This window comes from Lepidochelys kempii, chromosome 14 (assembly GCF_965140265.1).
Source record: "Lepidochelys kempii isolate rLepKem1 chromosome 14, rLepKem1.hap2, whole genome shotgun sequence".
Lineage (NCBI taxonomy): Eukaryota > Metazoa > Chordata > Testudines > Cheloniidae > Lepidochelys > Lepidochelys kempii.
Window position 1 is genome coordinate 885117 of NC_133269.1, and position 27984 is coordinate 913100.

The 27984-nt window shown below is 62.8% G+C and overlaps 1 protein-coding gene across 1 annotated transcript; it reads right to left on the bottom strand.

Moving 5' to 3' along the window:
- Positions 1 to 27829, bottom strand: GCGR (glucagon receptor). The gene is made up of 14 exons (XM_073310557.1): positions 27744 to 27829; positions 7273 to 7437; positions 6943 to 7039; positions 6207 to 6314; positions 5500 to 5621; positions 5165 to 5271; positions 4819 to 4972; positions 4564 to 4723; positions 3492 to 3552; positions 2494 to 2563; positions 1673 to 1761; positions 1325 to 1463; positions 1147 to 1188; positions 1 to 901 (listed from the first exon to the last, which is right to left on the bottom strand). Exons 2-14 carry the CDS (start codon positions 7324 to 7326, stop codon positions 626 to 628), a joined length of 1479 nt encoding a protein of 492 aa, XP_073166658.1. The 5' UTR covers positions 7327 to 7437; positions 27744 to 27829; the 3' UTR covers positions 1 to 625.
- Between the last annotated feature and the right edge of the window lie 155 nt (positions 27830 to 27984).

A 27984-nucleotide genomic window follows, 5' to 3' on the forward strand; every position in this document is an offset into this window, starting at 1 on the left:
TGCCATGAGACACACTCCAGGGTTTATTGGTGCCCACGTCCTCCGGAGCGATGTGTCGCGCCGCGCCCAGACAGATGCAGACAGATCCTGCCCCGCCACCCCGTGAACCCCATGCCTATTTACACAGCTACTGCAGAGATAAATTAACCTCGGGCACAGGGGCTGGCGGGCAGCAGGAGCAAGCGCAGTAAGCAGCTGTACACATGGCCCGGCAGGCAGACACCCTGCCCCCACACTCCAGCGGGCACTATCCCCAGGCTCCCTACACCCCGCCAGGCTGGTACAGGGTGCTCTGCCCTCCATGTGGACTTGTGCTGGGGTGCAGACCTTGTGCACAGACACCATCACGTGCCCACCTGGCACATGCCCCTGAAGGATGGACGGGGCAGCAGGGCATGCTCCATCCTCAGCATGCCTGGCATCAGGCCCTGGCACCCTGGTGTGCACCCCGATCCCCAGACGGCCCCAGGAAGGGGGAGGGAGGCTGGGGCTGAAAGGCACAGACTCTCGCTTTATGTCCCTGCAAGCCTGCTGCCTGAGCCCTCAGCTCCCTCTCCCTGCCCAGCAGAGCCTGCCTGCGGGCGGGCATGGGCCCAGCGCCCTGGCTGCGTGGCAGGGGGTGGGCTCAGAAGTTGCTGGCGGCTGTTTCGGGGAACTCATAGCACTGGTGCCTCTCGCTGGCGCTGCAGCCCGTCTTCTCGAGGTAGTGGGTGCTGGTGTGCGCCGTGGGCTGACTCCGCCCTAGCCCAGTGATGCAGCTGCCCACCAGCCTGTGCTTCTCACAAGTACCGCTGCCCCCATTGCGGGCATTGGGGGTCTGGCTGTACGTATGCTTGTACTCCTCCTCCAGGTCCTTGCCCAGCTTCCAGCGCTGCCACTTCTTCAGCAGCTCCGACTGCACCTGCAAACAGCCCCAGACGGGGTGAGCAGGGCCCGGGGCCTGCGACAGCCGCTTTCCGGCTCCCACAGAGCAGGTGACAGCAAGACAGCCCAGGCCAAGCCCAGAGCCCCTACTGGGGCCCAGATGGCACAGGGCAGCAGAGTCCTCCCCACCGGGCCTGTGCTGCAGAATGCTGGTACAGGGTCCCGAGTGGACGCAGTCATGGAACGGGCTCCCCGTGCCGGGCCCAGGGCGTTTGCACTCACCTCCTTGTTGACAAAGCAGTAGAGAATGGCCACCAGCATCCCCTAGGGCAGCAAGAAGAGAGGGCATGAGAGGGGCACGGCCCAGGCCCCTTGATTCCTCCCCAGGGTCATGAGAGGGGAGGCCACAGAGCACGGAGGCTGGGCGAGATGGTGCTTGAGGGCGCCAGGCCCAGCTCACCTGGAAGGAGCTCAGGAAGAGGTCAAAGAAGAGCTTGACGTAGCGCAGGGTGCCCTGGGCATGCTCGTCCGTGACAAAGGCAAACACCACCTCGTGGATGCCCAGCAGCGGGATCAGCGTCAGCGTGGACTTCGCCAGCCTGCCAGGGAGACTGACCAATCAGAGCCAGCCACTCCCCACCCATTTCGCCTCCCCGCTCAGACACTGCAGACGGGGTCCCATGGCCACACGGAGCCCCCTCTGGCACAACAGGGCAGCGGGCATACGCACAGAGCAGGGGGCCTGCGGTGCAGCGGCCTCTCCAAGGTGTGAGAGGGACAGCTGGGCCTAGGGCGGGGAGAGGCGCACCTGAACTTGTAATCCGTGTAGCGCATCTGGTGGGCACGGAGCTTGGAGACCAGGATCTGGATGATGCGGATGAAAATGAAGAAGTTGATCTGAAAGGGAGAAATAGGGTGAGAGGCAGATGGGTATGGGGACCAGGGACTGGAGGATCCCCACCCCAGCAAGGGAGTCCTAGTGGGGCTGGTGGGCCTAGCCCCATGAACTATCACTGGGGAGGAGATGACCGTGCCCAGCCCTGTCTCAGATGCACCCTGGGGAGTCTAGTCAGCCCCAGGCAGCCAGTGCAGGATGAAAGGGACCTTGCCCACAGTCGGGGCTCTGCCTGGGCAGGGTAGGGCAGCTATGGAGGGGAACCCAGTGTCACCAACTCTCACAATATTTGGCGCTTTTCTGAAAGCCCCAGCTCTTGGAGTCACGTGATTCTGGGAGACTCGCTCTCATTGAAAAGACAGGATGCATCCAGGCACCATGGCTGTGGAGCAAAGTGGGAAAACGCGCCCCGACTGCAGCCCAACAGCTCCATGAAGAGGAGGCAAAGGAAGCCGAACATGAAGTTGTGATCTGTGAGCAGCTGGGGCATGCGAGAGAGGGCAAGGGTGTGTGTCAGGAGTAGGGCCGGGCAGGCGGATGGGGTGCCTGGGCTGGAGGAAAGGAAAAGAGGGGGAGCGTCTTGCAGGAGGGGTGCCCACAGTGCGGAGAGGGGAGGGGCTGGCGGTGCAGGGAGGGGAGGGGGCCAGCGGTGCGGAGAGGGGAGGGGCCCATGGTGCGGAGCGGGGAGGAGACCAGCGGAGCGGGGAGGGGGGCAAGGGCAGGCTGGGACTTACCAGTATGGCCAGGAACACGGGGAAGCGGGGGATCCACCAGAAGCCCATGTTGTTGTTGGTGCTCCAGCACCTGGGAGGTGAGAACGAGGGGTAACAGGGGAAGTGGCACTTCTGTATCCATGTGCCACGTGCCACGTGCCCCGGCAGGAAGCTCAGCCCAGCCCTAGCACAAGGTGGTACAAGGCTCCTGGCAGGGATTTCCAGGTAACACAAGGGACAAGGAGGCATGAACCAGGCCAGGGCTCTCCTGCAGGCACAGACCTGCTCCTGCCCGGACACATGCCCCTTGCCCACATGGGCACAGACACCACCCCCGTGAGCGCACAGACTGTCTGCAGCCTCTGCCAGGCACACAGACAACTACAGATGCAGCACTAGACAGATGGGTCAGACCTAGGCCCATCCACTCTATGCCTGTCTCCAGCAGGAGCTGGCAGCAGCTGATTCAGAGGGAGGTGTTCGAACCCACAGGAGAGGCTGAGGGCTAATCTGCCCCCACATGCAGGCTCAGCCCAGGCTCTAGCCAGCATGCCCTCACAAGCATGGCCCACCCATACCTCACACGCACAGCTGGTGCAAACCCACACCTTGCATGCCTGGCCCGCCCACACCCACACCTTGCACGCAGAGCCTGCCCATGTCTCCCACACACAGCCAGCTCATGCAGCTGGCACATGCAGCCCACACCTCAGACACTCACCTTGCACACTCACACCTTACACCCACACTTCATGTGCCCACATCTTGCACATACACTTTGCATGTCCACACCTCACACATGCAGCCTGCGCATGCCCACATTTTGTACTTTCACTTTGTGTGCCCACACCTTGCACATGTACCTATCACACCCACACCTCACACACAGACCTCACACATGCACTGCATGTGCCCACACCTCGCACAGTGCCCATACTTCTCCCACACATACTTTGCATGCCCACACCTCACTCCCATAGCTCACACTTTGCACATGCACTTTGCGTGCCTCTACTTACTGAATGTTTTCATATAAAAATTTCACAACCACCCAGGGGATGAGGAACAAGATGGGGGCCCCTGGAGAAGAAAAAGAGACAGAAGCAGGTGAGAAACCCCTAGAAAGCACAAACACATTCAGGGGCAGCTCCTCCAGGGGCCATAGGCTGAGACAGGGGCACCAGGTGCATGTCCTGGGATGGAAAGCAGCCACTGTGCCCACCATAACACCTTAGCATGCCCTTTGCATCTCTGGGCAGGTGCTGTGCCATGGCTGGTGCCCGCCCCCTGTGCCCAGGCGCTGAGCCATGGCTGGTGCCTGCCCCTGTGCCCATGTGCTGTGCCATGGCTGGTGCCTGTGCCCGGGTGCTGAGCCATGGCTGGTGCCTGTGCCCGGGTGCTGTGCTGTGGCTGGTGCCCGCCCCCTGTGCCCGGTGCTGAGCCATGGCTGGTGCCCGCCCCCTGTGCCCAGGTGCTGTGCCATAGCTGGTGCCCATCCCCTGTGCCCAGGTGCTGTGCCATGGCTGGTGCCCGCCCCCAGTGCTGAGCCATGGATGGTGCCCACCCCCTGTGCCCAGGTGCTGTGCCATAGCTGGTGCCCATCCCCTGTGCCCAGGTGCTGTGCCATGGCTGGTGCCCGCCCCCAGTGCTGAGCCATGGATGGTGCCCACCCCCTGTGCCCAGGTGCTGTGCCATGGCTGGTGCCCGCCCCCTGTGCCCAGGTGCTGTGCCATGGCTGTTGCCCACCCCCTGTGCCCAGGCGCTGTGCAATGGCTGGTGCCTGTGCCCGGGTGCTGTGCCATGGCTGGTGCCCACCCCCTGTGCCCAGGCGCTGTGCAATGGCTGGTGCCTGTGCCCGGGTGCTGAGCCATGGCTGGTGCCCGGGTGCTGAGTCATGGCTGGTGCCCACCCCCTGTGCCCGGGTGCTGAGCCATGTCTGGTGCCCATCCCCTGTGCCTGGGTGCTGAGCCATGGCTGTTGCCCACCCCCTGTGCCCAGGCGCTATGCCATGGCTGGTGCCCACCCCCTGTGCCCGGGTGCTGTGTTGTGGCTGGTCTCACCCCCTCCCCACCGCCGTGCCCAGGTGCTCACCCCAGCCAATGCACAGGTAGAGGGTGAAGTAGCTCCGCTCGGAGAAGACAGCGAGCACCAGCAGGTTGTGGAGATAGATCCCCTCCACCAGCAGCCAGCAGTAGTTGGCCACGATGCCGTACTGCATGAAGACGGTGGCTGCTCGACAGCCGGCAGCAGCCTGTGGGGGCGGGGGGGGATGATGAGTGGGTGGGGCTCAGTAGGGCACTGGCCCCACAGAGCCACTAGCATGGCAAAAGGGCCCGGGGAGCTCACCTCGTTGCTGAGCCAGATGCCCACGTTGTAGTCGTCAATCTTCTCGTTGTAGCGGGTCTTAAGCAGGGTGTCGATCACCAGCACCGAGACTCCCTTCAGGACGAAGGAGGCGAAGAGGTTCATGTGGATGTAATTCCGCATGCAGTGCAATTTGCTGCCGAAAGCAGGAGCCCCCAGTCAGTGTCCAGCAAGGACCGTGCCCAGCCTGGCTCCTACAGCCCCGGCTACCCCAGCCCTGGCCCCATCTCCCAAGTCTCCCCACCCCCCAGCTCCCTCTTCCCCTCTCCCGGCTGCCTCTCCTCCCCTCCCTCCCTGTCCCTTCAGGTAGCTCTTCCCCAGCCCCTACCTGAAGCCCAGCAGGATGGCCAGGGCGAGGAGCAGGGTGCCCAGGGACACCGAGTAGCCCACTGTGTACATGATCTTAAAGCTGCCATAGGTTTTGGCAAATTTATCCTAAAAAGAGAGGGAGAGAGCTGCTGAGCAGGGCTGGGCATGTCTGTCTGTCTGTCCGTGGGCTGGAGCGACAGAGCCCAGGCATGGGAACGGCCCTTACCCCCCTGGGAGGCGAAGCTGCTGGGCCATCCCAAATTCTCAGCTGCTGTGGGGCTAAGCTGAGACTCACTCATACCATCCCATGGGGGCTGGACGGCTCAGCCCAGCCCCAGACCTGCCCCCACTGACCTGGGCTTCAAGGTCTTCTGCGTCCATCTCACACTCTGTGCTGTCCCGCCAGGGCTGCCCATTGGGGCGCTTCACCCACTCCCCGTCCGGCCCACACTTCTTGAAGACATATCTGTGCTTCACTGTGGGGGGGAGATGGGGACATGAAGAACCGGCTGGTTAGAGACCGCCGTGCTCCCCACACCGGGCCCCCGTGCTCTCCCTGCCAGTCCCCCCAATCTGCCCACGCCAGCCCCCCACGAACTCCCCTCCCTCCCCAGGCCTGCCAGAGCCCCTGCGCTCCTCACTGTGCCCTGCTGGCTAGATCCCCACGCCCCACACTTCTTGGTCCCATCCCTGCCAGGTCCATCCTTTCTGCCAGTGACAGGGTCCTGAATGGCCGACAGCGCCCAGAGCCAATGAACCCTGCCCTTCCCCATTAGCCAGCTGGGGCAGCCGAGGGTCAGGCAGTGAGTATCCCGACTCTCCGCCCCACACTCCATCCCCAGCCAGCACAGGGCTTTCCTCAGCACCCCCTCCCATGGCTCCTGGCACTGCAAGCCACAGAGGGCACCAGAAGGCCTCCATTCCCCACCCCTGCTGACCTACAGCTGCTCAGAGCGCCCCAGAGCCCAGGGAGAGCAGATGGCAGCCGCTGCCCATGTGCGATGTGCGCCCAGCAGCACAGGACAGCGCAGCCGGACCAGGGGCCAGCCCCAGGTAGCTACCTTTCCTGTGCCAGGGCAGGAACCAGGGGCAGGAGACGTTGACTGTGGTGTTGGGCAGCGTGTCGGGCCAGCAGGAGAACTTGTCAAAGGTTCGGTTACAGACCAGCTCTGCAGGGAGAATAGAGGCCCTGAGCAGGGATGGGGGGTCACAGCGCCTCTGCCAGCCCCCCACCATCCAGCCCCCCCGTAATGGGTGCCCCCCTGGCTGAGAGGCCACTGGAGGGCAATGGGAGGGGTCAGTTGAGGGGCCATTGGGGGAGTTTTGGGGAGAGTGGGTAGAATCAATATTTTCTATAGTTACAAAACTAATCCTGAATGCCACCCTGTGTGCCCCTGGAATTGCCCCCTCTCTCCCTGTGTGCCCCTGATATTGCCCCCTTGCCCCCCATGTGCCCCTGGAATTGCCCCCTCGAACCCCCATGTGCCCCTGGAATTGCCCCCACAGCCCCTCCTTGCACATGGTGCTTGTCTCCAGGCCATGTGAGCTCCTGAGGTCTGTGCAGCACCAGGGCCCAGCATTACCACAGCAGCCCCTTCGAAGGGGCAGGAAGCCCTGGGTCCCATTCTCCTCTGCCACCCACTCCCCTGCCCAGGCAACTGCTCCTGGCCCCAGCACACCCAGGGGTGGAGAGGGTCTGTCCCCAGCCCCTGCGCTCCCAGGCTCATCAGCAAAAGCCCGGCTGCCCCTTACACGGGGGAGGGGAGGCATGCGGGGCTCACGCTCACCTGGTCTCACCTGTGGGTGGAGGCTGCAGGCTCATGTTCTGGTGACACTCCTCACTGTAGGCCTTCCAGCTCTCAAAAAGGAAATCCATGATCTGGGCTGAAGGTCCCTGGAGGGGGTTACAGTAGGGGGCCCGTCAGTGACCAGCCAGCAGCACTCCCCCAGGGCCAGAGAAGAGGGGCAGGACCCCAGAGACCAGGGATTCCCCTGCTGTTCCTCAGCCTGAGCTGGTCCTCCCCCTCCCGGCAAGGAGCTGGGCATGACAGCCATCCCGGGCAAGGCAGGTCCAGCAGCGGGTGGGCTCAGCCCCAACGGGAGAGGCCGGGCCAGCCTAGCCCTTACCTGGCAGTAGAAGACCAGCGCCAGCAGGAGGCTGAGCAGGCACGGCTGGGACATCCCTCTGTAGGGCTGCAAAACCGCATCGGGAATGGCCTGGAGCAACCTGCTTCCTACAGAACGGCCCAGGCCCAGCTGCTCCCCCTGCTCCTGGCTGGCTCACAGGAAACCCTGCACGAGACAAAGGCAGAGAGTGCTTGGGGTGCTCTGCAGATGGGGAGGGGGCTGCGCTGCCGGGGGCCAGCCTGCATGCAGTGGTGCAGGCAAGGCGAAGTGCAGTCTCTCGCTGGATGGCCCCTGACTGAGTCGAGGGCCCCAGGGGCTACACACTGAGCCCAGCCACGTGCTGGCAGGACTCGGCGCCGGGGGGACAGCTGCTGCTGAGACCCTCGCTGAGCTCTCTGAAATCCCACCCTGGTCGCTGGGCCCGTGGGAGCAAAGGTACTCGGCCCCTGGCAGGGTCAGGCCTGTGAGAGGGACCCGAGCCAGTCGCTCTAGCGGTGCAGACACCAGGTCCCTCAATGGGAGCCCGTGGGGAGAGCTAGTTCAGCACCAACGCCCAGCACCATTGGTAGGGTTGCCAGGTGTCCCTGGCAGCTCTGGTCAGCACTGCTGACTGAGCCATTAAAAGTCCAGTCGGCAGCGCATTGGGGCTAAGGCAGGCTCCCTGCCTGCCATGGCTCTGCGTGGCTCCCGGAAGCTTCGATATGTTCCCCCCTCCGGCTCCTAGGCATAGGGACAGCCAGGGAGCTCTGCATGCTGCCCCCCGCCACAAGCGCCGGCTCCACAGCACCCATTGGCTGGGAACCATGGCCAATGGGAGCTGCGGGGGCGGTGCTTTTGGACAGGACGGCCTGGACGCACTTCCGCATAGGAGCCAGAGGAGGAACATGATGCTGTTTCCAGGAGCTGCCTGAGGTAAGCACCGCCTGTAGCCTGCACCCCGACCTCCTGCCGCACCCCAACTCCCTACTCCAGCCCTGATCCCCCTCCTGCCCCACACCACCAGCCAGAGCCCTCATCCCCTGCACCTCAACCCCCTGCCCCAGCCCAGAACCTCCTCCTGAAGCCCAAACCCCTCATCCCCAACCCCACCCCAGAGCCTGCACCCCCAGCCAGAACCCTCACACCCCCTGCACCCCAATGCTCTGCCTCAGCCCTGATCCTACTCCCACTCTCTGAACCCCTCAGTCCCAGTCGGGAGTGCCCTTCTACAACCCAAACCCCTCAGTCCTAGCCCCACCCCGGAGCATGCACTCCCAGCAGCCCTGGCTGGCTTGGGCTTGGCTGCTCCCACTTCTAGGGATGCTGGGAAAGCCAGCCAGCCAATGGCTGGGCCCACCATGCACCTGGTCCAGGCCTCCCTTGCCAGTCACCTGCAGGCTGGACTCTGCACCATGCTCTGCATGGGACTGCTCCCAGGCTAGGCATCCCCACAGCACCATCTGTGCCTGCCCAGCTCCCAACTGCTGCTGGGGACAAGTCAAGAGCTTGGTTCAGATCCAAAGAGTTTCAGGCCAGAAGGGACAACTGGATCATCCAGTCTGACCTCCCATATTTCACAGGGCACTGCATTTTACCCAGCTGCCCCTGTACTGAGCCCAAAAACTTGAGTTTGGCTAAAGCATCTTAAGTCATAGAAATGTCAGGCTGGAAGGGTCCTTGAGAGACCATCAAATCCAGCCCACTGTGCTGAAGTAGGACCAAGCAAACCTAGACCAACCCTGACAGGGCATTTCTGAGGCTTTTTTCTGCACCCCCTCCAAGCTTTCAATGTCCAAGCTTTCAATGCCCTTTAAACAGCAGACCCCAGAACTGGATGCAGTATCTTAGATCGGTTTTATCGAGGCTGCACCTCTTCCCTGCTCCTACTCCCCTGTTTATGCACCCCAGCGTCACACGAGGAGCTCAGACTCAATTGCAGTTCATGGCGACCCCAGAACCCTTTTTAGAGTCACTGTTTTCCAGAGTACAGTCCCACAGTCCATAGGCAGGGACGTCAAGCCTCTTTCCCAGATGTCTGCCCTTGCCTTTGGGTGTCTGACTAGGCCTAGCCTACGAAGTGATCCAGATAGCTCTGTATAACTGCCCTGGCCTCATGGATATTTACCAGCCCACCAACTTGCATGTCAGCCACAAATTCTATCAGCAGCCAGTTTGCATTTACCTCCGGTTCAACGGTGCCAACTCTGGACAGCGTTGGGTCTAGAGCTGAGCCCTGCAGAACCCCACCAGTGCTAGCCCCCAGCTGGCAGGCTGAGCCAGCTCCACCCCAGGGTGGATGAGCATGGCCCAGCCACTGGGCAGCGGGGTCAGTAACCTCTGTGCTTGAAGCCTCATCTGGGTAGCCAGGCGCCAAGTCTGAGCCATACGTTCCATTGCACCGGCAGGGCCTGTCCATGCTCCGGGAGCTCGGCCTGCAGCTCTCCACTTTCTCTGGCAGGGAGTCGCCACTCTCACCCTGTCCCCTTCTAGGTAGAGATTTACCAGGGCAAGAAGTGAGCAAGGAGCACCCGCAACACCATTGCTCCCCCTTGTTTACAGATTCCAGCGGAACAGGGAGCTGCTACCTCCCCGGTGGCCATTAATGATTAACAGCCGCAATCCCCTGGCTCAGGGTGAACCAGGCAGACAGTGACTCCTCCCTGCACCATCCCGGGCCCAGCTCCTACACCCAGAGCTTTGCCCTGCTCCCACGTGCTGCAGGGCACAGGCTGCGTCCCTGCCAAACCCACAATATCCCTGCCTCTGGCTCAGAGGGACTCAGACACAAAGCCCAATTCATGAGGTGTTAATTCCCTCTATCCTGCCCTAAGCTGGTTAAAGGGCTCCTGAGCGGGATTTCTGCTCTGCTAACAAACGGGCCATTCTCGTTGCACCCCCACAGCACAGCCCAGGCCCCGAACATCCCTTAGCACAGCAGGGCCAGCCTGGCATTGCTAGGGCTCTGGGAATTCCGGCTGCCCCCAGCAACAGGGCAGGAGCTCTCCATAGCCAGCAGCTTGCCCGCCCTCTCGTGCTCTGGAAAGCCCCTCACACAACCCCAAGCGTGAGGGCCCGGTGGCTGCCCTGGGCCAGAGCAGTCAAGGGGCTGTCTCCCCATCAGAGGCTGCTGTGTGCCCAGTAGCTGGCACTGGGCTGCTCCTTCCAGGCTGGGAGTGGGTTCTGCCTCAGAGCGCTGGCCACATACTTCGGAGCAGCACCGGGGAAGAAGGGGAAATCACCTGTAAGTTGCTTTACCAGCCATGCCCTGACTCCTGCCCATCACAGAAACACCCAGAATCCTGCAGTCCTGCCCCCCACCCCCGGCGCCTGGGGCCACGCTGCCTGCCGGTGTCTGCGAGCTGGGGCACCTCCATGCAGTGACAGTGGCTAGTCTGGCTACTCCAGCCAGGGACAGAGCCCCATTCTCAGAGCCCTCTGCCCGCCAGCCTCCCTTCTCATTCAGACATTCCCCGCCCGCTTGGGGAGGGAGCTCGGTGCCACCCAGGCACAAGGACTCTCCCAGGACTCTCCCCTCTGCCACTCGCCTATTTTTATCCCTGGGAAAATCGCCTGTCCTCTCCCCAAACCCTGGGAGCTGGGGAGGAAGCAGCAGCTGTTTGGGAGCCTGAGAAATTAATGAATCAGGGCTGGGAGCACCAGATGCTGCCTGGGGCTGGGCTGGACACACAGACTCTCTCCATATTTAGAGAGCTCCAGGACAGGGGAACCATCCGTGTTTCCCACAGCACAGGCCCCTGGCCCACCTGCTGCAAGGGACTTGAGATGGCAGCCACCCCTGGGCATCCGGTCTGTTGCCCTCCCTGCCCTGGCCAGCCCAGGCCCTGCAGGGAGTTCCCCAGGCCTTTGCTTTGCCCTGGTTTAAGTCCCAAGTTGTGGGCCCCCAGCCCTTCCCTGGGGAGGCTGCCCCACACTGGCCAGCTCACTGCCAAACCCTAGGACATTTTCCCATTGATGCTGGCTGTTGCCCCATGGGCCCTCGTCACGGAGTCCCCGGTGATGCTCTGGAACTGCTCCCTACGAAGCCAGGCAGGACTCTGGGGAAGTGCCTCTCTGGGAGCAGCCTGTCTCCAGGGCAAGAAGCCCACACGGCTTCCCCCTTCCTGGGTCTGACCTCGGAGCATTCAGCATCCTCTGCCCCTCCGTGCACTTCCCACAGCGAGTCCCCCAACTCCGCAGTCAGACGTGACTCTCAGCCAGCCAGTGAAACAGAGGTTTATTAGACGACAGGAACACAGTCTAACACAGAGTTTGTAGGTGCAGAGAACAGGACCCCTCAGCCGGGTCCATTTTTGGGGGGCAGGGAGCCAGACAACCCCGTCTGCACTTCACTCTATGTCCCCAGCCAGCCTCAAACTGACTCACCCTCCAGCCCCTCTTCCTCTGGGCTTTGTCCCTTTCCTGGGCCAGGAGGTCACCTGATTCCTTTGTTCTCCAACCCTTCTGCTCTCACCTTGCAGGGGGGAAGGGCCCAGGCCATCAGTTGCCAGGAAACAGGGTGTCGGCCATTCTCTGTGTCCAAACCCCTGCACACACCTGCCCTCTAGGGCTCTGCAATGATCATACACCCCTACCCCACCCCCTAGATACTTAAGAACTGCATAGGGGAAACTGAGGCACCCCTACAGTATTCAGAGGAAACATTAAGAACAGTCCCACTTCGTCACATCTCTCCCCCCTTCGAGACTGAACTGAGCGAGGTCACTTTAGCCAGTGACCTGGGGAAATTCGAATGCACCAACGTTCCCATGGATGCCCCAGCATCTCTCCCATTCCTTGGTGGGAATTACACCAGGCCCTTCCAGTTTTATGCCCTTCCTTGGTTCAGGTGTGCTTGCTGGCACTTGCTGGTGGCATATGGGAAGGTTTATGTGGCCCGTGCCCTTTTTCCACCCCAAAACCCCTGGGGTTCAAACTGAGATCAGGTCTTCTCCCAGCGCTCCAGTTTGGAAGGCTGTGATTTGAGCTCTCTTGGTTAAGAGCCCCCATCTTGACCTTGGCCAGCTCTGGGCTTGGGCAGCAGCTCCCCACCTTGTGGCCCAGGTACGACACCTCTGCCATCCCCACCTTACACCTTCCAGCTTTTACCATCAGTCCTGCCTCCTTGAGGCAGCCCAGCACCCTCTTCACCTCCCAGATCTGGTTAAAGACACAGATGTCATCAACGGACGCCAGGGACAGGTACGATAGCCAGCGGTGATACTTCTGGGGCACCGCCAGCTGCCTCCTGATTCCCCATGGTTCTACTTCTCCTGGGGGAGCCCATTCCCAGTACAGGAATCTCTTTTCCCACAGGAATCTGTCCCTGCAGCCTTCTCCAAGGGGGTTTGCAGTGCTGTGGACAGCAAATTCCCTCAGCTCCTCTACGGAGGGATCCTTCTGCAGCTCGGTCTGGAATTCAGCTGCTGAGGAAGGGAGTGGGAGACCTGTTCCCTCTCGCTGGCTGGGCCTGGGGTCACAGCCCCACTGAGCCCTGTCCCTGGTTGCTCCCTCCCTGCTGTGGGGTCACTTCCCAGCAGCGCCTCTAGACCAGGCAAACCTGGTTGGCAGCCGACCTACCCTGCCTGTGGGTCCCCCCCTCAGCTGGGGTCTCAGCTCCCCCCATGCTCAGCGCTGCCCTAGCTGTCCCAGTGGGGGCAGGCAGCGAGCTTGCTGCTTTCTTCACTGCATCAGAGCCAGCGGGAGCCCCCACTCCATCCCACCCAGCCCCAGGGGTCTGGTTACTGGCAGGCAGGTATCCCGAGCCAAGCAGCTCCTCCCCCCCAGCCAGGTCATCTGCATTTTCACTGACCATTTCCCTCTCCTCCGATTGGTTCCCTGGATTCAAACCCTTGGCCATTACAAGAGCAGGGCCTGGATCCTGTCCCAAAGAGACAGTCATCCCCCAACAGGGTCTCACAGCTGATATCCTGGAGAACCCCAACAACCAGCCAGCCCCACCCCTCCTGGGTCTACACAGGGATCTGGGCCATAGGCAGGGCGAGGGGCTTCATCCCTGGGACCCTTGCCCAGCTCACACAGCCCTTCGACATCTGGTGGGGCTGCACCACCCGGGGCCTGACAACAGTTCTCTCTATCCCAGGATCTCGCCACCCCAGGAATGTCTCCCCATTGACCATCACCTTCCGTTCCCACTGCAGGTCCGAGGGGCCTGAGCCCAGGAGACTCCACACAGACATATAGGTTGGGGTCAGGAGTGGGAGCCTGTCCACCTCCCCACCCATCTGGCTGATGGAGTCTATGGCCTTGGGACCCAGCAAGGGAGCTAGACACCGGGGCTTTTCCTCAGGGTCCCCCTGGTTCAAATCGCCAGCCTGCTCAAAGGCAGTGAGGTGGCATTCACATCCCCCCCCCCCTTTAACCAGGGGCAACAATTTAGTCTCGAGCTTCCCTGCGGAACTGGCCCCCGGGGTCTATCCCCACTCACCCCGGGGAGGTCCCCTAGGCCTCTCCGCTCCCCCACCGCCAGTTCATGCTGCTGCTGCTTCTGCAGCTCGTTCTCGGGCTCTCGCTGTCTCCCACGGTCCTCTTGCTCTCTCGAACTCAGCTCCAATCCCATCCCGATCCCCCGATGGAGAACCCGATCGTGAAGACCCCCACCGGAGACAGGAGTCTTGGGGATGCTTGGTTACCACTCCAGATGCTCCCAGATCGTCCCCAATCTGGGTCAGGAATCTGCTTCTTAGAGTGGTCATCATCCTCCAGCTGCACGATTAACTCTGCTTTGGTGAACTTTCCAATGCTCAACCCTCTCTTTCTGCACAGGGTTACAATGTCCTTCTTAAGGAGACGGTGACAGGCCATCACTCTGCTCTTCCCAAGTTGTTGTGGACTCACAGGCGTGTGTGCTTTCAGCTCCCCACGGTTTCCAGGGAGAACCCCTAGTGTGCCAGACCTTCTCGAGGTCACCTCCTCTTTGCCAGGGTCAAGCTGCAGACTCCTCCGCCCCTGGGACCGCTCGCTGCAATCCCCCGGGGGAACCCTGTTACTGCAAAATTCCTTCTCTCTGGTCACACACTCCCAGGGGTTAACCACCCCCTGAAACCGTCTCTCTCTGAATCTTCAGCATGCCTGGTCCCCGTCAATCCCCCTTCGTTTTACTGCTCCCCAGGTACTTACTGCAGGAAGCGCCATCCACGGGGTGCAGTAGATCCCACCACTGCCACCAGTTGTCATGGAGTCCCCGGGCAAAGCTTTGGAACTGCTCCCCATGAAGCCAGTCAGGACTCTGGGGAAGTTGCCTTCCTATGAGCAGCCTGTCTTCAGGACACACAGCTCACACAGCTTCCACCTTCCTGGGTCTGACCTCGGAGCATTCAGCCTCCTCTGCCCCTCTGTGCGCTTCCCACTGCAAGTCCACTCAGGCGGGGCTCCTGGGGAAACCAGAGGGTCCTGCACCCCAACTTCGCAGACAGACGTGACTCTCAGCCAGCCAGTAAAACAGAAGGTTTATTAGACAACAGGAACATGGTCTAAAACAGAGCTTGTAGGTGCAGAGAACAGGACCCCTCAGCCGGGTCCATTTTGGGGGGCAGTGAGCCAGACAACCACATCTGCACTTCACTCCATGTCCCCAGCCAGCCCCAAACTGAAACTCCCTCCAGCCCCTCCTCCTCTGGGCTTTGTCCCTGTCCCGGGCCAGGAGGTCACCGGATTCCTTTGTTCTCCAACCCTTTAGCTCTCACCTTGCAGGGGGGAAGGGCCCAGGCCATCAGTTGCCAGGAGACAGAGTGTCGGCCATTTATGTTCACTGGCCCTTTGCTCTGCAACAATTACACCCCCTTATCTCACCACCTAGAGACTTAAGAAATGCCTAGGGAAACTGAGGCACCCGTACAGTATTCAGAGGAAACATTAAGAACAGTCCCACTTCGTCACAGCCCTACACCAGTGAGGCTCAAGCTCCTTGTGTGGACGGCAGCTCCAGAGGGAGAATGTCACCTGGCCCCACTTCCCCGCCTGTTCCCCATTCTCCGTCGCCCAGCCGCCATAGCGCAGTGTCTCCCGCTAGGCCGGCATGTCCCCGGCCTGGGAGCTGAGTCCTGCCCTGAGGCACCTGCCCGCGGAGCCCACAAGGGAGGCCCAGGAGCAGCGCAGGCACCTCTGCCCGACATGAGCCCCACTCACACACTGGCAGGCTCGGCCACAGCCCTTGCGCCCTCTCCTAACCAAGCTGGCCAGATTTCACTGCCCAGCTGCCTCGCAGGCCCCACGCTCCCCTGCCTGGCCTGTGCTGCCCTTCCACCGTCTCCAGCCGCCTGGTTTGGTCCCCTGTTCTCTTGCATTGTGGCACCTCCCCAAGGCACCAGCCAGGGCCTGTTGCTGCCCGGCCCCATCTCCAGGGACCCTCCTCATTCTGACTCCTTGGATTCGCGCAAAGGGCTTTCAGCCTCTTGGCTGCGGAAAGGCAGAGCAGGCTCCCAGCCCCCCTTGCCCCAAGGCTCCCACACCCCTCGGTCGGGCCCATCTCCCTGGCGACGGCCACACTACGAGCTGGGGCTGCGATTCTCTGCCCCACACATGTCCGCAGCGCCAGGGAAAATAGCAGCGCAGCCCCGGCTGAGCTGTGCCCAGTGCAAACCCGTACGTGGCATGGCTCAGCCCTGTGGCCTGTGCTCGAACCCTGGGGCTGCCCCTCAGCTCATTCGCCCCGCTGAGCATCACCTCAGCTTCCCAGTCCCATCCAGGCAGCTATGGGGCAGCCCAGTGTGAATACAACTTCTAATGCCTGGTGGGGTGAGCGGTGCCCTCACCCCCCAGAGCCCCAGCAGAACTGAGACCAGGGTAATGGGGGAGCCTCCGTGTTCCACCGGGTTTAGCACGTGGCCTCCTTTCCATGGGAGCAGGGAGCTCAGCCAGTCCTGGCCCTGCCGCCCACCCTGCCAGGGCTCTGAGCACACCCCTTGCTTTGGCAAGTCTCGTTGTCCATCTCCTTGCTGAGGAGGGCTCTGGCCCTGCGTGAGTCTGTGAGAAGGAGATTTCCACAGGGACTCTGCCAGGGAGCTGACACATCGGCCCCAAACCACGCCGTCAGCCTGGCAGTCCCTGCCGGGTCCCATCGGCGGGTTCGCTCACCAGTGAGGCCCAGAGGAGCTCCCTGCCCCAGCAGTGCCGGCTCTGTCAGGCCACCAGGCATATGGCACTCAGTCCTCAGACTGGGGGAGAGGTGCCCTGTGATGCAGGTTGGCCAGTGGGGGGAGGCTTTGGGGAGGGGGCTCAAGCTCAGAGCCTGGGTGCAGCACAGTGCGGGTGGGGGGACCCCAGCTCCCGGGGCCTAGGGGCCATGCTCTCTCCAGGTTGCTGGGACTACAGCATGGAGAGGAGCTGGGCTGCCCACTCCTGTGCCCCGTGCACTGGCAGCTTCTGGCCTCTCCCTGCTGCGGATGCGCTCCCTGGTGAGCCTGGCCATGTGCCGACTGCGTGGCCAGGACACGGAGCGGCTGCCACTCTCTTGGGGAGAAGAAGTAGAAAGCTGTGTACACAGATGCACCGGCCTCCGCCGAGACCCTGGCTGCCTTTGTCTCCCCACCCTGCCAGCGAGCTGGGCCCATGTGGACACATCACTCTGCCCCCCAGCAACACATGGGGCTCCAGCAAGGAGGAGCCCCCCAGCCAGCTCTCCTCGCCCCCCCGCCTCCAACGTGAGGGATATTGGGGCCACCAAGCCAGCCCCGGGCAGCCACAGGATGGATGCTGGATGGGTCAGGGGCCTCTCCCAGGCTCCCCGCTAGCTCAGGGGCTGGGCTGGGCATGGCGTCTGCCCCATGCCCTGCAGCACTGGAGGTGCAATCCCTCACACCCCCTTGCCTCTGCAAGGGCCAAGGAGGGGCCGGGGCGGCAGCTGGGTGTCCCTCCTGCTGAGCCACGTTGGCCCAGGGGCACCTCTGGTGCGGCCCAGGGGCACCTCCGGTGCGGCCCAGGCAGTGTGCTCTGCCAGGGAGGGCTGCCCAGAGGCCAGAGCTCTCCTGCCTCCTTGGCCGCCGCTGCTGAGTTGGGTTGAAGGGTTTTGAAGAAGCGTAAGAGCATCTGGTGCCATGACTCCTGGAAGTGCAGCAGGCAGGGGTGACACTGGGCCGGCCGTGAGCCAGGCTCCTCGCACGGGCGAGCCACAGTCAGACAGCGTAGGCTGCCCTGCCCCACCAGGGCTGGGGAGGGGCTCGGGCACTAACGGCCTGTCAGAGATAATCAGGCTCCTCGGGCTGAGGCTGCTCAAGGAGAGAAAAGCCCCAGAGAGGAGGGATGAAGCAATCCGACCCCTCTGCTTGTCCCCACGCGCCGGCCTACAATTCCTCTGTCTACGGCTCCCCCAAACTCCAGAGCCTCAGACATGAAACACTGAGGGGGCACCAGAGCTGGCAGCATCTCTGGGCAGCAACAGGCCCACACCCCTGAGCCCAGCCCCACTTGTGGGGGATACAGGTCCAGGGACCCAGAGCAGGCTCCATACATTGCCGGACAGCGACAGCCAGCCAAGAGCATCGGCTGTGGGGGAAGAGAAAGAGCCAGGCCGGTCTCACCTTGGGGAAAGCTCTGCAGAGCTGGGGGGAAAAGGAGCACTTTGCTGGAATTGCTCTCGCTCTGGTAGCGCTCAGAGGCCCCGGGAGCCCACAATCGGAAAGGCCAAACAACCACCAAAGGGCAGGCAAACAGTTACAATGCCCCGTACACACAGACATCAACAATCCAGGCAGCAGCGGGTGTGGGGTGGGGGGTCAGAGACCTGAGCAGTGCCCCATGAGTGGCCTGGGTGGGATTGGGGTGGGGGTGGGGATTAGCACTCTGTCTCGCTAATACCAATTTGGGAGGGACCCCCACACCCCCAGGGAATTAGAGTGCTCAGATCTGCCGCCCATCTCCCGCTCGCTGGGAGGTGTGTCTGCCCTGGCTGTGGACACTGGCTGGGGAGCCTGCCATGGCTTTGGGGGGCTCTGGGCCAGTCCTACAGCCTGGGGGAGCCATGGAGACATGGGGTGGCACATTCATGCCACTCCCCAAAGCTAAGAGCTGGCAGCCAATCACAACAGCACCAGCTCCACTCAGCGCCCTGGCTGCAGAGGGAGATGGGCTTTGCCCCCACTTCCCCAGGCTGCCCCTGGGGATTCTCCTAGCCAACCAGTGCCGAGGGCCCGCTCCCGCCAACACCTACTGCCCCCTCCCGCGCTGTCTCAGGGCTGTGACTCAGCCCAGATCTCACACACACGTGTAAGGGATCAAGGTAGCTCAGCACGGCGTGGATCTCCACGGGGAAACCTCTGGCATCTGTACCACGCCCTCAGACCATCCCAGTATGGCAACACCCCTGCCACACTAGGGCAAGAAACGCCAGCATGGCCCCTCGCTGCCCCAAAGACTCAGAGCAGAGGCACCAGCCCATTGCCCCAAGTGTCACCCTGAGCCACCGGAGACACCCCATCCCCACTGGGCCCATCGCTGAGTAAACAAGCCGTCAGGCAGCGTCTCCCCCAGGCCTGCTGTCCCCTCCGAGGCAAAGGGATCAGCCCCCGGGGCTAATGGAGCACTCGCCGTGGCTGGCTTGGCTCTGACCTCGGCAGAGCAGGGGCTTCAGCACTGGGCAGGAGAGGGGCCGTCAGAGGGCAGGAGCTGATGTGATGCCAGCGTGAGCCTGGCTCTTCTGAGAGCACTCCTAGGACTACAGCCAGCAGCCAGGCTGGGGGGCCTGACAGGGAGGCTGGTCAGGTATTGCCACACCACAGAGCTGCCCCGCCCCTCACTTCTGCCTTAGAGCCCTCAGCTATTCAAGCCCTGGGCTCCCCCGACACCCAGCTCTGCACTGCCCCGACCCACAGCCCTGGGCTCCCCCCACACCCAGCTCTGCGCTGCCCCGACCCACAGCCCTGGGCTCCCCCCAAACCCAGCTCTGCGCTGCCCCGACCCACAGCCCTGGGCTCCCCCGACACCCAGCTCTGCACTGCCCCGACCCACAGCCCTGGGCTCCCCCGACACCCAGCTCTGCACTGCCCCGACCCACAGCCCTGGGCTCCCCCCACACCCAGCTCTGCGCTGCCCCGACCCACAGCCCTGGGCTCCCCCCCCCCCCAGCTCTGCGCTGCCCCGACCCACAGCCCTGGGCTCCCCCCCCCCCCAGCTCTGCGCTGCCCCGACCCACAGCCCTGGGCTCCCCCGACACCCAGCTCTGCGCTGCCCCGACCCACAGCCCTGGGCTCCCCCCACACCCAGCTCTGCGCTGCCCCGACCCACAGCCCTGGGCTCCCCCCACACCCAGCTCTGCGCTGCCCCGACCCACAGCCCTGGGCTCCCCCCACACCCAGCTCTGCGCTGCCCCGACCCACAGCCCTGGGCTCCCCCCACACCCAGCTCTGCGCTGCCCCGACCCACAGCCCTGGGCTCCCCCCACACCCAGCTCTGCGCTGCCCCGACCCACAGCCCTGGGCTCCCCCCAAACCCAGCTCTGCGCTGCCCCGACCCACAGCCCTGGGCTCCCCCCAAACCCAGCTCTGCGCTGCCCCGACCCACAGCCCTGGGCTCCCCCGACACCCAGCTCTGCGCTGCCCCGACCCACAGCCCTGGGCTCCCCCCCCACCCAGCTCTGCGCTGCCCCGACCCACAGCCCTGGGCTCCCCCCCCCCCAGCTCTGCGCTGCCCCGACCCACAGCCCTGGGCTCCCCCCCCACCCAGCTCCGTGCTGCCCCGACCCACAGCCCTGGGCTCCCCCCCCACCCAGCTCCGTGCTGCCCCGACCCACAGCCCTGGGCTCCCCCGACACCCAGCTCCGCGCCGCCCCGACCCACAGCCCTGGGCTCCCCCCACACCCAGCTCTGCGCTGCCCCGACCCACAGCCCTGGGCTCCCCCCAAACCCAGCTCTGCACTGCCCCGACCCACAGCCCTGGGCTCCCCCGACACCCAGCTCTGCGCTGCCCCGACCCACAGCCCTGGGCTCCCCCCCCACCCAGCTCTGCGCTGCCCCGACCCACAGCCCTGGGCTCCCCCCCCCCCAGCTCTGCGCTGCCCCGACCCACAGCCCTGGGCTCCCCCCACACCCAGCTCTGCGCTGCCCCGACCCACAGCCCTGGGCTCCCCCCCCACCCAGCTCTGCGCTGCCCCGACCCACAGCCCTGGGCTCCCCCCACACCCAGCTCTGTGCTGCCCCGACCCACAGCCCTGGGCTCCCCCCACACCCAGCTCTGCGCTGCCCCGACCCACAGCCCTGGGCTCCTCCGACACCCAGCTCTGCGCTGCCCCGACCCACAGCCCTGGGCCCCGACCCACAGCCCTGGGCTCCCCCCTCACCCAGCTCTGCGCTGCCCCGACCCACAGCCCTGGGCTCCCCCCACACCCAGCTCTGCGCTGCCCCGACCCACAGCCCTGGGCTCCCCCCACACCCAGCTCTGCGCTGCCCCGACCCACAGCCCTGGGCTCCCCCCACACCCAGCTCTGCACTGCCCCGACCCACAGCCCTGGGCTCCCCCCCCCCCAGCTCTGCGCTGCCCCGACCCACAGCCCTGGGCTCCCCCCCCCCAGCTCTGCACTGCCCCGACCCACAGCCCTGGGCTCCCCCCCCCAGCTCTGCGTTGCCCTGACCCACAGCCCTGGGCTCCTCGAACACCCAGCTCTGCGCTGCCCCGACCCACAGCCCTGGGCTCCCCCCCAGCTCTGCGCTGCCCTGACCCACAGCCCTGGGCTTCCCCAACTCTCAGCTCTGCACTGCCCCGACCCACAGCCTTGGGCTCCCCCCTCACCCAGCTCTGCGCTGCCCCGACCCACAGCCCTGGGCTCCCCCCCCCCCAGCTCTGCGCTGCCCCGACCCACAGCCCTGGGCTCCCCCCACACCCAGCTCTGCGCTGCCCTGACCCACAGCCCCAGGCTCCCCCCCAGCTCTGCGCTGCCCCGACCCACAGCCCTGGGCTCCCCCCACACCCAGCTCTGCGCTGCCCCGACCCACAGCCCTGGGCTCCCCCCACACCCAGCTCTGCGCTGCCCTGACCCACAGCCCCGGGCTCCCCCCCAGCTCTGCGCTGCCCCGACCCACAGCCCTGGGCTCCCCCCCCCCCAGCTCTGCGCTGCCCTGACCCACAGCCCTGGGCTCCTCCAACACCCAGCTCTGCGTTGCCCTGACCCACAGCCCTGGGCTCCTCGAACACCCAGCTCTGCGCTGCCCCGACCCACAGCCCTGGGCTCCCCCCCAGCTCTGCGCTGCCCTGACCCACAGCCCTGGGCTTCCCCAACTCTCAGCTCTGCACTGCCCCGACCCACAGCCTTGGGCTCCCCCCTCACCCAGCTCTGCGCTGCCCCGACCCACAGCCCTGGGCTCCCCCCACACCCAGCTCTGCGCTGCCCTGACCCACAGCCCCAGGCTCCCCCCCAGCTCTGCGCTGCCCCGACCCACAGCCCTGGGCTCCCCCCACACCCAGCTCTGCGCTGCCCCGACCCACAGCCCTGGGCTCCCCCCACACCCAGCTCTGCGCTGCCCTGACCCACAGCCCCGGGCTCCCCCCCAGCTCTGCGCTGCCCTGACCCACAGCGCTCAGCTAGTCCAGCCTTGGATATAAAAGAGGTATAACAGCGCATATTTACGCAAGGAGCCATCCAATTGGCTGAGGCACCGCTGATGTCACAAGTGGACTGACACTTATTTGCATACAGTTTTGCTATTGATTAAAATGCTGTAGTCATTGCACAGGGAGAGGTTATGATGTCACAAGGCCTCAGTGACATCAGCTTTTACATCACAGTGGTCCAAGAAAACCCAAAGCAACTGTTATAGCTTTTCCACCAGTAAGAATGCAGTATGCAAATGAACTAAATCAACTGTAAAAAGAACAGGAGGACTTGTGGCACCTTAGAGACTAACCCATTTATTTGAGCGTGAGCTTTCGTGAGCTACAGCTCACTTCATCGGGTGCACGCAGTGGAAGTGAGCTGTAGCTCACGAAAGCTTACGCTCAAATAAATGGGTTAGTCTCTAAGGTGCCTCAAGTCCTCCTTTTCTTTTTGCGGATACAGACTAACACGGCTGTTACTCTTACATAAATCAACTGAGTACTCTTTGGCGGTCAGCATCTCTCCTCCAGGATGAGTTGTTCAGAACTGCAAAAAGCAAACCATCCCAAGCAGCCACCTTCAGCTCCAGCAACCCCCTGGGGGTGAGAGTCCCAGCAAGAAACAGAGCCCCTTGCGCAGGTGGGTGAGCTCTGGGGTGCGGATAAGGTGCCCTGCAGGGAGGCTCCGGGTGGGGCAGTCGGGCTCACCGAGTTGTCTGAGTCAGGAAATGAAAAACCATGCAACTCGGGGAACTAGGGCAGATACGCCAAAGCTCAGAGCAGGCAAGTGGCATGGTTGTGGTTAGCATGTCCCGCCTGGACTGGGAGCTCAGTACCTGGGAGGGCCTGGGAACAGCTCCCTGCTGTGAGGATGGGCTTGCAGACCCTCAAATCCCATCTTGCCCATTTAACTAACAAACGCTTTGGGTCTCACAGAGCTGGAAGACATTTCCTGGACTGTCACCAGGAGCACGAGCTGAGAACCGCACTGTGCTGAGGACTTGGCTGGTCAGTCACAGTGCAGGGGATCATCCCCCTTCCCTGCAGCACAAGTGCCCATGCCCCAGAGAGCGAGGGAATGAGACCACTAGAGCAAGATACTGCTGACATGTCAGCCCTGGCTGCACAGGAATCGCGAGGGGAGACGCTTCCCCAGATACGATGGTTCCTTCCTGCATCACCCATGTGGATCTCAGAAGCAGACACTGCTAGGTGGATGCTGGCTATTGCACACAGCCATCAGTTGCAGACTGGTTCTCCAAACACTGGGCCTTATAGTGAGATGGAGCCCAGAGAATGCAGGGCTTCACAGCCATGACAGGAGAGCTGACAGGCTGAGTGCACAGAGCATCGGGGCAGAACTGGGCACAGGAGCAGCAGGGAGGGGAGGAGCGGAGAAGCTGGTACTGGCTTGTGGACCTGGTATGTAGGAACACCCCTGCTGGACTGGGCCTGATCTCCCCCAAGGCTCAGTGCAAAACCAATCTGGGGGACAGAACTCGAGGGCTGCATGCTCTCACCCTCGTGCTGCTGGCTGAAGTTTGCAGGTTACAGGTTTCTTGTTATGTATTTTTAATCCACATTTTGTCTCTTTCCTGCTCAGTCTATTTTTCTCTCTTGACGCAATGGAAGCCAGAATACTGACTTCAGCAGGGCAGCGCCAGTTTCGGGGAGGAGGTTGTGGGGAGGGTTCACAAGGGCTCACTGTTGGGGCAGCACCAACACGGCCCCGGGGAGACTGCAGGTGCTCACATTTTCCTGCAGACACACAGATGAAGCAGAAGGAATTGCAGGGGCTGTGCTGAACCTGGGTGAAAGCAGCAGAGTACGTTCACTGGGCAGGACAGGCCCCAGGCTGGGCACAAGCAAACACCCAACCCCCAGCACTGGCTACAGAACAGCAGGGCAGAAAGGAAACTACGGGAGGGCAATGATTTGTAAGCCAAAGCCCTCTTGTGTCCCCCTCCTCCCCCAGAGCTTGGGCTCAGCTCTGAAGAAGTCCCTTGCTCAGGAAGTGACGTGTCAGGACCAGAGAGAGCAAAGGTGAACTCTCTGCACGGGCTTCACAAATGCACATGCAGCAACAAGGTCACGGACTCAAAGGACCTGGTTAAACAAAAGCTTTACAAACACTCTGTTGACACAGCCTAGTTCAGAACAGAGTCACAAAGGGCACTCGCAGGGGTGCTGCTATGTAGCCCACAAAGATAGGACTTGGGGCCTCCACTCCAGGGTCAGGGGTGACCCACCAGGTCAGATTCACCTGTAGGAATAATCCAAGAGCTTTCACTCAGGTTCTCAAGTCAGCACAGGTTCCCCCACACTGGTGTGAAAAGCAGTGTAACCACTGGCTGTTTCCAGCCCCATTTGAGAACATCAGATTTACACCAAGTTCTCCCAGGTTTGGCCCATCTACACTAGCGTTTCCCCAGAGTTTGATGCAAGCTCAGGGCACGCCCTGACTGGTCATTCCCCTCATGTGGGTGGGACCCTACATGAACTGTTCCCATTACATCGCACAGCAAAAGTAAAGTCATTTGAAAAGCCCCTTCCCAGAGGCGCCTGGGGCCTGGGCAACTGTCACAGGCTGCCAGGATTGCAGAGAGAAGTGCGCTCACCAGCCACTGCCTGGGGATATGCCAATGACACATAATTATTGTGGCCAGTCAAGAAAAGGAGGGACTCAGCCCTGGGAGAACCAGGTACCTAGGCAATAAGATGGCAGAGGGCACCCAGCAGGGGAAAGCCATGGCCAAGCCCATAGTGAGGGACAGTTTCGCTTCTCAGTACACTGCTCAGGTCACAGCTGTAAAACCAAAGGGAAGAGGTCTGACGTCACTGCAGGAAGCCGTCTGATCAACATGCAGCTAGGTCGAAATGAGGACCCAGAGAAAGGGCTAGAGAATAAGATGGATGGACATTGCCGTGGCCTTTCTCCCAGCCCAGGGGGAGCAGGTGATACCAGCGATACCATGATCAGCATCTCCGAAAGGGCAGATAACCGGGGAGTGCGGAGAAAGGCCACACACCATGAGGAGAGGGGGCAGTGCTGGAGGCATGGGCTAGCTCACGTGGACAGGAGAGGAAGAGAAGAGGTTCTGGAGGGAGATGCTGCTATTCGCACCATCCCATAATACTAAAGCAAGGTGGCACAGCTGTCCGGTCACACAACCAACCTTTTATGGTGCCCCAGACAAATCAAAATAGCCCCATTCGACCAGGAAAAACTCCCTATTTGCCCCCACCCGCTGTGCCATTCCGTAGGGCCCAAGAGCACAGAACCGGCTCTGGGAGTGGTTGCCAAGCAGGGAGCTGGTTCCCTTTCTCCAGCTGGGAGAAATGCAGAAAGGTAACAAGCAGCACCGAGCCAAAGGCCAGGGAGAGCTTGCCCGTCCCTGCCGTTTTAGCTGTCTCCTGCATGCCCTGTGGCACAGGGCAAGGATGCGGCCAGCTCCCGCCCGCACAAAGCCTCCCGCACCAGCAGGGGCACTGGACCATGCTTTTTAACCTTTAAAACCACAGCATCAAACCCCAGGATGGGTTTTGGTTTTTTACACAATGGATCATTAACCCATGGCACTCACTGCTGCCGGGTACCGGTAAGTGAAAGAGCTCAGTGCGTTCTAAATCAGATTAGACAGTAGGATGACTAAATATTTGCAGTAACACCAGCCACGATAAACAGCTGTGGATTGACATGGCCCAGAGTCTAAGCTGCCAACCAGTTGGGATCATGAGGAAACCCCTCCCCCCCCGTCTAGTTTGCCCCATGAGGTACATTGTTAAGTAATTTCCCTCTCAACTCACAGAGGTCAGGAAGGTGCTGGGGTCCCTCCCAGACACCACAGGGGTCAACGCTGCATGTGCCCTGCAGCATCTCTCTGGCATGCTGCACAGTCTGGTGTCACAGGGGCCACTTCCTTCCTCCTTCCCTACTAATGGGGACAGGCCGCGGGCCAGAGGCACCATCTTTTGTTCCATTCTGGCTACCCCCATGGATCTGGGCCCCACCAGATCTTGTTGGGGAGAGGGGCAGCAGAGACAGGTGGGGGCTCTGCTAGGAGCCCTCTCCTGCTCCAGGCCTTGCCCCACCTCTTCTGGGGGCGCTGGATCTCCAGCACCGTTGTCCTGACTATTAACACCAGCTACGTGGGGCAGCGCTGACCCCCGCCCCCCCGAGTCTCGCCAAGGAGGGACGTTCTGGCCACTGCTCTAGTTACAGGGAGAGCGAGAGGTTGGGGGAGTAGCTGCCCTTGGTGCCCTGGAGAAGCCCAGCGGAGGGGAGCCGGAGCTCTGAGCACAAACGCTTCAGACGCTGCCTCTCCTCTTGCAGTGGCTCCCCGGCCCTGCTGAGCGGTTTCCTGAGCCCAGCCAGCGGCCCGCCATTAGCATTAATTAGGCTCAAGCTTTGCTGCTGTTGGGGGACTTGCTGCTTGGAAGCGCTTCCAGAGCCAGGCGGGGGGCCGGGTGGAGACGTGGTACAAGTAGGGGTCACGGGTCGGGGCTGCCTGCCGGGGGCGGCACCGCAGCCACTCAGCATTAAGGGACGGGAAGCAGCGAGAATCAGCTGTTGGAGCATGACAAGGTCCCAGGGCCAAGGGGATGGTGCAGCCACGAGCCAGGCCTGGAGGGATGGGCTGCTGCATACCCACCGACCTGCTAGCTCAGAGCATCCGGGCGTTTGTCACAATGATCAGCAGTGAAACAGTTAACCAAGTTATTTTTTAGTCCTCATCATTAGGGTTCAGAGTTAAGGCCCCTGAGCTGAGTGGCACCTGTCTCAGGGGCTAGTGCTATTGCCCAGCCCAGGTCATACATGGCCCAAGGAAAAAGGGGGGAAAGGAATCCTGCCTCTCTGACCCAAACAGCCAGAGCAGGGGGCTTTCCTGCCTCTCCTGTGCTGCTCCTCGGCCACTAACTAACCTCTCCCCGCCCCCCCCACCCCGCGGCCTGCGCTCCCCCTGCTACTGGTCTGGGTCGCCTCTGAGCCTCTTGTCTGGCTCTGCCTCACCCCCCTCCCCGCCGGGACGGCGACACGGTTTTGAAGGAAAGTTTAGCTTCTGCACTGCAGGGGCGGGTGGGGCAGCGGGCCTGGATACCGCGGTGACGGGCGCTAGAGCCAGGGCAGAGTCCCGGCATCTCCCCGGGTACAGACAAAAGATACCCCGGTCATAGCGGCGGAACCCTGGGCTGCCCCATCCTCTTCACCTGCCCCTAACCCAGGGACCGGAGCGGGGGGCTGCACCGGGTGAGAGAAACAAACCATCCAGAGACCAGGGAGAGCGACGTGCCCAGGAGCCCAGACCGGGACTAATACGGGGAACAGCCACGGAACAAAACACCCCTGGGGAGAGCGCAGAGCAGCGCCCCCCGTGCGCCCCTGGGGAGAGCGCAGCGCAGCGCCCCCCGTGCGCCCCTGGGGAGAGCGCAGCGACACCAGCCCCCCCCTCCGTGCGCCCCTGGGGAGAGCACAGCGACACCAGCCCCCCCCCGTGCGCCCCTGGGGAGAGCACAGCGACACCAGTCCCCCCCCCCGTGCGCCCCTGGGGAGAGCGCAGCGACACCAGCCCCCCCCCGTGCGCCCCTGGGGAGAGCGCAGCGACACCAGCCCCCCCCCCCGTGCGCCCCTGGGGAGAGCGCAGCGACACCAGCCCCCCCCGTGCGCCCCTGGGGAGAGCGCAGCGACACCAGCCCTCCCCGTGCGCCCCTGGGGAGAGCGCAGCGACACCAGCCCCCCCCCGTGCGCCCCTGGGGAGAGCGCAGCGACACCAGCCCCCCCCCGTGCGCCCCTGGGGAGAGCGCAGCGACACCAGCCCTCCCCGTGCGCCCCTGGGGAGAGCGCAGCGCAGGGTCTCCCGCCAGTTCTGCCCCCAACCCGTCTCCTCCCCTCCTGCTCCCCCAGGACCTGTCCCCTCGTGTCCAGCCCTCTCCAGCCCGCAGGACCGGGGCGGTACCTCGTGGGGCGCGGCTCCAGGGTGCATCTTCCAGGAGAGGCTCCAGGTGCCCGGGCGGGAGCCCAGCCGCGGTCCGCCTCCCTACCTCTCCAGCTCCGCGGACAACTTTTGCAGGAGCTGCGGCTCAGGGGGAGGGACCGATGGGCGGGGGAGGGACCGGCTGGCCACGGAGCAGCTCTCGCTCCCCGCAGCCTCTGCTCCCCTCCCAGGCAGGAGCGGCCCCCAGGCCAGCAGTTGCAGG